General features: G+C 35.7%; 1 protein-coding gene and 1 long non-coding RNA gene across 4 annotated transcripts in view; both read left to right on the top strand.

The window, feature by feature from the left end:
• The window catches only part of LOC128507016 (interferon-induced protein 44-like), a 136,940-nt gene extending 130,772 nt beyond the window's left edge, over nt 1–6,168 (top strand). For 2 of the 3 annotated variants that reach the window (XM_053477636.1, XM_053477637.1), the window contains one exon: nt 5,764–6,167. In XM_053477636.1, coding sequence (XP_053333611.1) covers nt 5,764–5,952 — 189 coding nt within the window. In that variant the 3' untranslated portion in view covers nt 5,953–6,167. Of the gene's footprint in view, nt 1–5,763 lie in introns of all 3 variants that reach the window. The other variant, XM_053477632.1, reaches the window with a different exon arrangement.
• Nucleotides 6,169–9,455: 3,287 nt separating this feature from the next.
• LOC128507045 (uncharacterized) lies at nt 9,456–11,054 on the top strand. The gene is made up of 3 exons (XR_008355768.1): nt 9,456–9,579; nt 10,481–10,553; nt 10,958–11,054. It is a non-coding gene; the product is annotated as an uncharacterized LOC128507045 (long non-coding RNA).
• The last annotated feature ends 1,186 nt before the right edge of the window (nt 11,055–12,240 follow it).

Below are 12,240 nucleotides of genomic sequence, written 5' to 3'. Positions count from 1 at the left end.
CAAAAAGTTAAATTTTTGTCTTATCTGAACAGAGCACAGAGCTAATGGGACTTGTTGTGGCTTACATTCAACAATGGTTTCACCCACCTAAGCTTCACTGATTAATGCTCTCCCTGCCTGTTCTGTCAGTTTAGGTGGACAGCCTTGTCTTGGTCGGTTTGCAGTTGTGCCATACTCTTTCTATTTTTTTATTATTTCTATTTACTAATTAGGTGGCTTCTAAAGGTAATTTTTTACACTGGATTTAAGTTGTGGGTATTAGAGTAAAGGGGGATGAATACAAATGCACACCACACTTTTCATATTTTTATTTGTAAAAAAAAATATATATAAACCATTGATCATTTTCCTTCCACTTTACAACCATGTTCCACTTTGTGTTGGTCTATCACGTAAAATCCTAAAGGAGAACGTCTGGCCATCTGTTTGTAACCTTAACACTGTCAGCTTTGCTACGGGGCATGATGGATCCAAGTGCAGACTGTGCGTCTCAACTTGGTTGTGGTGGTTTTTAATACAAAGTGTGGGTTTTAGCACGGAGTGCCGGCGTGTGTGACATACAAATTTACAATCACAGTACTAAAATTACAGTACAAATGTAGAATTAAAATTAAATATAGGCATTTCATATTTGCCTTGATTTTAAGCAAAGTAAATGTTAACACTGTGAGCCTTTAGATTTTATCATGTGTAACACAAGCATAGCCAGAAAACAAACTCTGTGTGTGACTATTTAAGCTACATAGCCTTTATAAGACTCTTATACTTTTATATAAGTGCGCTCAAGACGACAACAAAACGTTATGATTTCGTGAAATAATGAAAGTAAACAGGGTGCGCTATTCCGTATTGGCTTCGGTGAACTTGACCGCGTCAGAAAATGAACTGAAACTCAGACATGAAAAATATATACTTATAAAAAGGAACATGTTTTAAATGGACTAATTAAAAACAAATTTCAGATTATGTCATTCGTATGAAACGTGAATCAAGGCGCATCCACTGCTGCGGAGACGACGAGATGACATGATCACCTTCATCACGACAGTGAAAACAAAGAAATCACTAATTTATTAATAACCAGTGAGTAAAACTGACACTCTTGCTGGGTCAAGTGTTACTCAACTGCTGGGTTATTTTATTTGACCCAACCAGTGGGTAAAATTAGGAATGATAGAACCATTTTGTTTTCAAAAAAGTCCCAAAATGTACACAACAACTTCACATAATGTAAATAGATCAGAATGAAAATGCAAATACCTAAATTTTTGACAAGAATGTCAGACAGAACCATATACTCCCAAGGTAACAATTTATTAAATATAAAATAAATGTAACATAAACACTCTCTGTAAAAGAATAAAACCAAGAGGCCCCTGTAAACTTTTTTTTGCATTTAATACAATATTTTTATTTTTATTTAGAAGTTTTCAATACAAATCATATAATGCCCACATGACTATTCCAATTTCATTTACTTCACATAATATTGAGAACAATAACAATAAAACTTTTTTTTTTATATTGATTAAATGTGGGCTGAAAAAATTGTTCTCTAAAATTGAACAGATGAGTACTCATGTTTAGATATAATCTGATATACAGTATGCTGGAGAAACTCCCAGGTGGGAAGACACTGCTCTGTGTAGTTAACATCAAAGACAAAAAAAAACTTTAAAACAAACATCAACAGCCTCCATCAAAGAGTCAGTCTCAATGGCATTGCCTTTAACAATGGGAAAGGTCTGGCAGGTCCTCCATGTCTCATCCCCAAAGCACAAAACATGAAACAATGCCCCAGTCATATCCATATTTTGCAGCTATTCCAATATGTTGGTCATGATAATGTATATGATGTGAACCTGAACTTAATGTATATTTCTGACTAATTTACCTCATGATTTAATGCGTGAGGGTTAACAGGATACGGCGCTCCATTTGGATTTATTACTACCCCCCCCCCCTCCCGCCTTCAAACTTATACTGAATATTTCATAAAGATGCAGATATAGCTTGTTTTCAAGTATGACTTAACAGTGACGCATTTTTCTCATTTTTTTTATTAATAAAAAAACAGAATGAGGAAAAAAACATTAACCCCACACCCTCATGTCAAAGCATTTAACTTGAACAATGAAATACGCTTGCTCCTACCACAACTTCACACAAATTCACATAAACTTACCATAAAATGCTGAGTGCTCTGAGTGTAATCCAGTCAGAAGTGAAGAATCCAAAAAGTTCGCCGAAGAATAACCCAATTGTTTGGGTTTTTCTACAAAATGATCCTGGATTAGACAAAAACAGAAGACATATTAAGACTGTGATTAAACATACCCTAATCGCTTTTTAATATTATAAAATATGCCAACCTAAAATTACATTTAAGATTACAGTTAAAATTTAGGATTGTATATATTTGTGCTAACAAAACAATAAATACAGTATTAACACAGACTATTGGCTCAGAATATAAAAACATGAACTCCCCACACCCCCATATTAAAATGTGACAAAAAAAGTAAATGAACGAAAAAGTGAATAAACATGGAAATGAGCTTGCTCCTACCACAAATACAACATTTAAAATTTAGGTAAAAAATTCATATTAACTTACTATTAAATACTGCCAGCTTTGAGTGGGGTGCCTCTCGCAGAGGTGGGACAAAATCATTGTTTGGCAAGTCATAAGTAAGTCTCAATTCATTGCCCCCAAGTCCTGAGTCAAGTCCCGAGTCAAGACAGGCAAGTCCCGAGTCAAGTCCCAAGTCAAAGGCCAACAAGTCCCAAGTCAAAGGCCAACAAGTCTCAAGTCAAGTCCAAAGTCCTACGGTTTGACTTTCGAGTCTTTTCAAGTCTTTTCAAGTCTTTTTAGCAGTAAAATAAAATGTATACAGATTATGTATGGTTGTAAGATCTGTATTTATTAAACAAACCTTATTTTATGAAAGAACATTGTTCAGATACATAAAAATACAAATGTAATTTTCTGAAAAAGTGCTGAACAGTGCTGCATCTCGTCTCCACAGCATATTGCACAAGAACGAGTTGACCTGTATTACAAAACAGGTCTAAAATACTGAACCAACTTTCTGAAATTGTCTTCACCTGAAATGATTGTTTCAAAACTAAAATATATCCTTAAACTAAAAACCATGCCTTCACCCTCAAAACAAGTACTTGGATGAAGAGAGAATCAAAAATATAGTCCTCCAAACAGTTTTACTTTACTTAAATGTATCACCACAAAAAATAGTGTAACCAGAACCTTTTCAAACATGTCTCCACTTTATAAAAGAAAATCACACCCCAAAAATCAGTGTCCTGACTCTCCAAAACTCTTTGTCACAAAAATTACTTAGCTGATAAGGTAGTCTTGACATTCATTCAAAACTTTCCTTTCTTTGTGCAACTTCAAGTGTCGAACAAAGTTGGAAGTTGTGGCATCTCCATCTGTAATCTTCGACCCGCATGTTTTACATACTGCAATTCGTTTTTTGTTGACCACCTCGTAATTTTTATAGCCAAACGAAACTACCATCGGTATCATTTCGCGAACTAGCGCATTCACGTTGTTGTCACATTGTCGAATCAAAAGAATCTACGATACTTTGATTGGATGTCGTGCCGAATGCGCGCATGTTCTCTGTCACACACACGCGCACAGACACATAAACAGAGATAGAGCGGACCGTGTTAACATACTTTTTATCTTTGGGCTTTTTATGGGAAGTAGCAAGTCTTTACAAGCCATAGGCACAAGTCCAAGTGAAAGTCATGAGTTATTTATGGTAAAGTCCAAGTCGAGTTGCAAGTCTTTTTATATTTTGTCAAGTCGAGTCTAAAGTGATCAAATTCATTACTCGAGTCTGACTCGAGTCCAAGTCACATAACTCGAGTCCACACCACTGGCCCCTCGCTTCAGAAGTGAAGAATCCAGAAAGTTTGTCATGCTGTTCCTCAATTCCAAGAACGCAAAGAACAGACTTGAATTGGAAATGCACACTCAAGAGTTTGAGGACACCGGGTATAGTGCAAATGGATTGCACGGTACAGGATGTGTCACACAGACGCAATATATTGTACCATAACTGTACTGTATCATACCAAATTCTGGCAGTGAGAAATACCTAAAATAAAATAAATCCACTGTTTTAACCACTACAGAGACATCACAGTCAGCGGTAGTTTTCAGAAGTTCTTGCCGAGATAAGGCTGCGTTGGGCTACATGAGCTCCTGGGGATCAAGCTCAAATCTCTGAAAACATTGGGCAGTTTTATAAATAGGCGCTATTTTTAATAACCAATGGAGGTTTTGAGCTGTACACACATGCATTATCGCCTAAACAACTTTTAAAACTCATTTTTTGGGTTGCCGTTTGAGAAACCAGAGAATAAACCAGTTGTTGGGTTAAAATAACCCAAAAATGCAAACAAGCATTTTGGTTGACTACCTACTGTAAGGTTGTACCTTTGTCAATTAATTTTTACAGAAGTCAGTTTATTGGTTGATCTGTGACACTTACTGTACAGCCTTTTGGAATTCATGAATAATTTGGGCAACAGTGGTGTATGTGATGTGATACTTTTTTTTATTATTTGACTCTTCATGTTTTCAATGCGATTTGCAGTTTTTTGCAATTCTGGTATTTTTGATGTAGATTTAAGGAATAGTTCTCCAAACTCCCTAGTTTTTTTGACTTTCATTTTTGAATGAACCTCACCTGAGCAGTTCCAGAGAAATGTTTTTGTTTCATAAACCACAAAGTGACCTAGAAATCACACACACACACACACACACACAAACACACACACAAAAAAACCATAATGCTTGAACCAGTGAGAAACAGGTGCAGATGATGACCGATGATCAGGCCGGGGATTAGTATACTCCTGATGCTGAATGTTGAGTGGTTGAAACAGACATAAGGGGAAATGAGGTCGCTGCTGACATTGTAACAACCAATTTTTAATTGTATGTTTAGGCACTACTGTAAAACATATGTAGTAAAACCTTTGTTTTCATTTCTTTTAAATAAATAATTAAATTTAATATAAAGAAATAAAGGAAATAAATAAATAAATGATTAAATAAATTAATGAATTATATCTTTTCAGTTATCATTAGCTACCAACAAAACTATGCTTTCTAAAGGCTACTGTCTATAGTTGTCTATAAAAATGTTATACTTAGCTAGTTAGTTTTTGTTAATTTGTTATAATTTATATTGCATGTAGCACCTTGGTCCTGAAGGAACATTGTTTCGTTTCACTGTGTACTAACTGTATATGGTTGTAATGACAATAAAGCCTACTTGAACTTGAACTGAAAACTGTTAAGGTTTTTTTGCATGATACAGTACATGCAAATATTACTTTGAAAGGTCAGATTGCATTGTATTTAGTATGGAAAACAATAAATAAATCATATTTGGAGTACAGATAATTTGTTAAATCTAAAACACTGACTATACAGTTCCCCGTTTAAGAAATAATTCACTTACCTGAGTGAGTGCTACCATTTGCATAACAAATCATAAACAAGATTAGTTTAATTTCTATTATATATTTTAGAATTGGTTAAAACGCCTTTCCGTTTGAATCACTACTGAATTACAAACAAGACATAAGTGTGTAACACACATACAGACACACACAATATTGATACTAAATTGCCTACTTACTGTATCTCATTTTGCTATCAAACTGTTTATATATTAATGCTATACATTTTGATTAGTTGATACGTTTGTGTTTTTCCAGATGCAAGAGAGTAGTAATCTCCTGGGTATTCCCATGAATCACATTTTCCCTGTGAAAAACTACCATGAGGAAATAAACACCAATGATGACATGGATCTTCTGATTCTCACGGCACTTGATCAGATTGTGCACATCGCTGCTGATGAATTGAAGGGACGTCCGGTTACCTCCAGTTTCCATACTGAGTAAAGAACCACGTGGCTTGCAAGATCCTAACAATTTACTTATTGTGTTGCATAATAAAGTAATTGTAAAGCTTATAAATCGATGTGCTTAAGTAAGAACAACTGCTCCTTTGAAATTAAAAAAAGTTACTTAAAAGTAAATCATGTACTATAATTTTCTTGCCATACTAGGAATTAAAATACTGTTTAAATAGTCTCAACATAATTTGTTCTGAATGTGTGTTCCTTCAACATTTCTGATCCTTCTGGAGAGCAACGACCCCAAACCCTGATGTAAATCTAAGAGAATATTATTAGGTGGCTGTTATTGACTGTAATCAGCAGTTCTCTAAATTAAAAAAGATGCTCAGTTTACTAGTTTACTCAGCAATATCTGATAGAAATATTGTTTAAAGGTCTGATTATTATTTCAAGCGAGTGAAAATCTGCGGTTCAGGAGCTGGATATTGTTATGTTGTACATATTGATTTATCACTTCATCAAATACACAAGTTCCCTGTACAATGAAATTCTACTGCAACTAGAAACTCTACAGCACTGGAGGAAGATAAAAAAAAAACCTCATACATAAAAATAAACAATGCAAAAATAAGTAACAGTGTAAGAAAAAGAAAAACAATAAAATTGGGGAAAATACCCATATAAAATTTGTTTATTTAGAACTTAAGGTCCATAATCACACTTCATGTAGTGACTCATGTTGTAGATGTTTTGCTGTAAGTTTAATGTGTTTTCTTCTTTACTGTATAAATCTTTAGTAAATAATTAGATGTGAAAAGTATGTGTGTGACTAAAAGGGACTTCAGTGTTATCTAGTATAAATATGTGCATATTGGAATAAATGGTATGTCATGCACATGTCCTGGTATAGCCTGTGTTTAATCTCTATACTGTAGCTTTTAAAATAGCTTTTTAACGTTAGCCAGCGTTTTTAGTTTAAACCTTGTATCTGTCTTCAGTTAACAACTGAGTTTAGGAAACATATCACCTGCATTCTGTCTTATGTTGTGAAATATCACCAAAAACTGTAGATAAAGAGTTCTTTTGGTAATGTATGTGTTACGTGGCGTTAGAGAGCCGAACCATGGGATGTAATAATATTTATAAGATCCCTCACACAGGGGTTCTGAGGGGGCCAAAGAAATAGGAGTATGTGAGAGTGCTAATGACACATGCATGGGAAGACCATACCTTCTGGAATTAGGGTCGGATTATTAATTGGAACTAAAAAGAAAAAAATAAATAAATTGAAAACACAAAATAAACAGAGCTCCACCGTCTCCTCACCTGTCCCCTCTCAATGAGTCCACAGGGGTAAGACATGTCGAGTCAGCTAATTTTCTAATTGCCTTCAGTTTTAGGCACTGCTTTTTTCCCTTTACATACTTCCTCTAGGCAACATAATTTAGAAGCATGGTATTTGTTTTCATTGTTATGCCGATGACACACAGTCATAGTATACATCTCAGCAAAACCAGATGAGAAAAAACAGCCTACTAAAGTTAAGCAATGTGTGCAGGACATAAGAGATTGAATGTTAATTAACTTCCTTCTGCTTAATCCAGATAAGATAGAAGTTCTATTCATAGGACCACAAGCAACTAGAAGCAAGCTTTCTGATCACACTGTAACTTCAGATGACCTTTCTGTTCCATCAAGTGCAACAGTAAAATACCTTGGTGTGATTATTGATTCCAGCCTTCCATTTGAAGCTCATGTAGATAATATTACCAGGGTAGCATTCTTTCACCTCAGAAATATTGTAAAGATAAGGAATATATTGTCACCAAACGATGCAGAAAAACTAGTTCATGCTTTTATCACCTCTAAGTTGGACTATTGTAATGCCTTACTGTCTGGTTGTTCAACTAGGTGCTTAAACAAGTTTCAGCTAGTCCAGAATGCAGCAGCGAGAGTCCTCACTAGGACCAGAAGATACGAACACATTACCCCTATCTTATCCACACTGCATTGGCTCCCTGTAAAATTTTGCATTGATTTTTTAAAATACTACTATTGACGTATAAAGCATTAAATGGTGTCGAGCCGCAGTATCTGGGTGAACTGCTAGTGTCCTACGATCCGCCACGCCTACTTCGATCAAAGGATGCAGGCTGCTTGTCATTATAAAAACCACAGCTGGGGGCAGAGTTTTTTCTTACAAAGCCCCAAAGTTATGAAATAGTTTTCCAATTAATGTGCGGGACACAGTCTCAGTGTTTAAGTCTAGGCTAAAAACCTATTTATCAAGTCAAGCATTTTTGGAAATAAATTCGCCTCAGATAAAGGAGCAGATCTGGGGGACTCATGGACATGGAGTATTATGGTGAACTGGTAAGTTTTCATGCTGTCTTCCCCACCCTCATTGATCACTCAGGTTCGTTGACGATGAAGTGATTGGTCGCTTTACATCTCAGGGAGCCCTCATGTCTGTGTTTCTTTCTGGCTCTCCTTTTTAGTTATGCTGACATAGTTAGTCCTGCCAGAGTCCTTGCTTGCACTCTGCACTAAAGATGCATCCACATTTTACATTGTTTGACTGTGAGCATCCCTAACTGCCATCTCTCCTTCTGTTCTGCTCTATCCTCTTCTTTCTTTCTTTCTTACCCTCTACCTGTCTCTCTGTCAAGCTATACATGTCACTCCTAAGCTGCCAGTGATCCAGACCCTCTCTGTCCCCTGGAGCTGTCTGACTCATCCTGGTTATCCTGTATCTGGTTGAAGATCTCATCGCATGGATGCCCCATGTGGTCTGCCTGGGATGCATGTGGTGACTGGGGACGCTTCCACTTTAACACGGAGATGATCCTGTCCTCGGCCGATGCAGACTGCTGTTATTTGCATAGCGCTTTTAACAATTGTCATTGTCGCAAATCAGCTTTACACATTAAAAATAATTATTTAAGTGTGTATGGAATGTGAGTGTGCATGAAGCAAAATGGTCAGATATTATTATTATTTACAATATTATTTGTATAGCGCTTTTAACAATTGACATTTTTCCAAATAAATTCAATCAAAAGAATTATTTAAGTTTGTATGAGATGTAAATGTGTATGATTCAAAATGATAAGATTGTCCCTGGTGAGCAAGTTGATGGCGACAGTGGCAAGAAAAAACTCCCTGAGATGGTAATAGGAAGAAGCTTTGAGAGAAACCAAACTCAACAGGGAACCCATCCTCATTTGGGTAAAACAGAAAGCAGAAATTGATCTGAATTCCTACGGTGGCCCAGAAGGGCAATCATCTTTCCCGTATATGTGTGTGTTTTTTCCCTTGTAAGTGTTTTTTTTCCCTTAAAATGTGTGCTTTTTCCCTTATGTGTTTTTTTTTTCCTTGAAAATGTGCGCTTTTTCCCGTGTAACTGTGCGCTTTTTCCCGTGTAAATGTCTGCTCTTTTCCGTTTGTGCGCAACTACTTCTTTCCCGTGTGAGAACTCTTTCTCCAGTATTTTGCAAGCTAAAAGCTAAAGTTATTGCGCAAAGGACTATGGAAGTGGGGTCAAAACGCAACTGAACACAGAACCTTTCCGGATATCAGCTCCAGGACTCAACATCATGGAGTATACAGTGAATTATAGCGTGATAAAGTTATAATTTTCACTAAATTTTCAACTGCACACACTTACCAGGTAATGTTTAATATATAAAACTAATCAGATTTTACTGTTTTAGGCACTAATGATAACTTTGTAGCAGTGTTAATACTATTGGAGTGTTTGGGGGAAATGCCGAGCCGAGTGTAAATGTCAGTGATTAAAAGGAATATTATCTCATTTAGACCATTAAACACTGATGTAAACCATCAGCTCCATGGCATCTCTGTAATATACATCCACATATGGATTAATAAGCAAGCTAATATCACTATGCTAACTGCTAGCGCTTAACATGGGGAAACTAGCTTGTTTATTAATATATATTAGTTTAATAGTGTATTTGGACACATATACGTGATGTAAACAGTTAGCTCCATTGTTTTTGTAAAATGCCTGTCCAAATATGAATCTATAAGCAGGCTAAAATAATTATGCTAACCGCTAGCGCTTAGCATGGGGAAACTAGCTTGTTCATTAATATATATATTAGTTTAATAGTGTATTTGGACACATATACGTGATGTAAACAGTTAGCTTCATTGTTTCTGTAAAATGCCTGTCCAAATATGAATCTATAAGCAAGCTAATATAATTATGCTAAGCGCTAGCTTACTAAAAGAGCTAAGATAGCAGCAACTATTGCTAATTATCCCTGAGCTGCTCCTGTTATGTGCTAAATGTTACAGATGATTAACGAATTGTTGTATGTAGTTTATTGGAGCTCCTGAGTGCCATATAATGTATACTGCTGTATAATGTAGTGGTTTTATCATAGCTAGAGATCTTCTGAATAGTTAGGTATGTGCTTACACAATGTATGTAACAGTCAAGAAAAGGGGCTTTTGTTCAGGTTCTATCTATTCTATTATAAAGTCATTAAATATATGTTTATACTCCTTATAATATGTATGATTGTGTGTTTTTCTTCTCACAGTGAACTGTGTGTAAATCATCAACTGCCTGTGTATCAGCTGATTTCTACACCAGCTTTACATCCTGAGCAGAAGGTGAGTGCTCTGAAGTATTTACCTCTCTTTTCAAGAACACCACTGAGCACATCTTAATCAGGGGACAGGGACACATTTCTCTTCATGGACATGATGTGTGTGTTAATGAATGGTGGAGATGGGGCCAAATTTTGCAGCAATCCTTAATAGCAAAACCAAATAATTGGTTTTAATACACAGCATTACTAAAAGCTTGCATTCTATGAAATTTTGTGTGCGTGCCTGTCTGCCTGCGTGTGTCAAACTGATGTCATATGATGTCAAACATCATGAAGTGATATTAACTTGCTTATAAACCCATATGTGGATGTATATTACAGAGATGCCATGGAGCTGCATAGTAACACCATGAAGTCTTTTTACTAGACACATAATACCATGTCTTTATTTCTCCCCTCTTGTAGATTGTCGTGGAGAGGTCGGACCCTTGATGCTCTGCCGTCTTTCACCACCAATACATACATGTATTTTATTAATTTGTAAATAAAGTCTTAAATATAATTTATAGTTGAGTATTTATTTCTAGTTAGCTTATTATTTAGCAAAACATTTAAAGTGCATGTAAAGCATTGCTGCAAATGACACTGAATAGAATCAGATGTTACTTCACTCTGTGTGAGGGTACAGGCTTATATACAGTATCCGATTTTAGCATCAATAATGTTTTTCTATTGACTAAAGCATGCTGCCTTGGAGATATTAGTGACATCTCTGTTTCAGTTCGAACAACATATTCCATAATATTTATGGATACATTAATCCCATATGTTCAGCAGTTAAAACAGAGGTTCTTAAACATTTTACAGCGAAGGACTCCTTCAACTGTAAAACAAACACCTCTGCATACATTTACTTATAGTGCATTTCCAAAAATACATTTTTATGTTATTCAAAAAGTAAAACTTTTTGTTTTTATTTAAATGATTAATGATTAAATGATCCATGAAAATCAAAAATCTAGTATTTCAAAATATTAGAATATTTCACTTCGATCATGGGGAAGACTGCTGACATTTACATTTACATTTAGGTATTTGGCAGACGCTCTTATCCAGAGCGACTTACATTTTTATCTCATTACACATCTGAGCAGTTGAGGGTTAAGGGCCTTGCTCAAGGGCCCAACAGTGGCAACTTGGTGGTTGTGGGGTTTGAACCTGGGATCTTCCGAACCATAGTCCATTGCCTTAACCACTAAGCTACCCCTGCTGACCTAACAAGTTGTCCAGAAGATGATCATCTACACCTTCCAGAAGGAGTGTAGGCCCTCAAGGTCAAACTTTACCACCAACTATTTCACAGACCATGTTGTTGCTTGCCATTTTTTTTTCATTTGCCAGCCATCTCATCTGACCTTAGGTTTCATGGGAAAGATGAGCTGAAATCTGAGATAAATTTCAAGCTGAATGCTTCAAGTGTGATCTGCAAACATAACCAGGGTGTCATGTTTAACAGCTTAATGCAATGGGTTACATAAAAACACCAACTATTTAAAAATATGTAGGCTTATGAATAGTGGCAACGTATATCTACTGTATGTACAGTGAATGTATGTTCAAGAATAAGAGTATCATAAATTGACCAATAATTAAAATACACATGTAAACAATGAGTCTGTCATTTGAAATGCTGTTTATCTAAAAAAATTAGAATATTGTGCAAAAGTGTTTAAGTTTTAAAATTATTG

The sequence above is a fragment of the Clarias gariepinus genome, chromosome 18 (genome assembly GCF_024256425.1).
Source record: "Clarias gariepinus isolate MV-2021 ecotype Netherlands chromosome 18, CGAR_prim_01v2, whole genome shotgun sequence".
NCBI classification, from domain to species: Eukaryota; Metazoa; Chordata; class Actinopteri; order Siluriformes; family Clariidae; genus Clarias; species Clarias gariepinus.
This window is presented reverse-complemented; position numbering and strand designations above follow the sequence as displayed.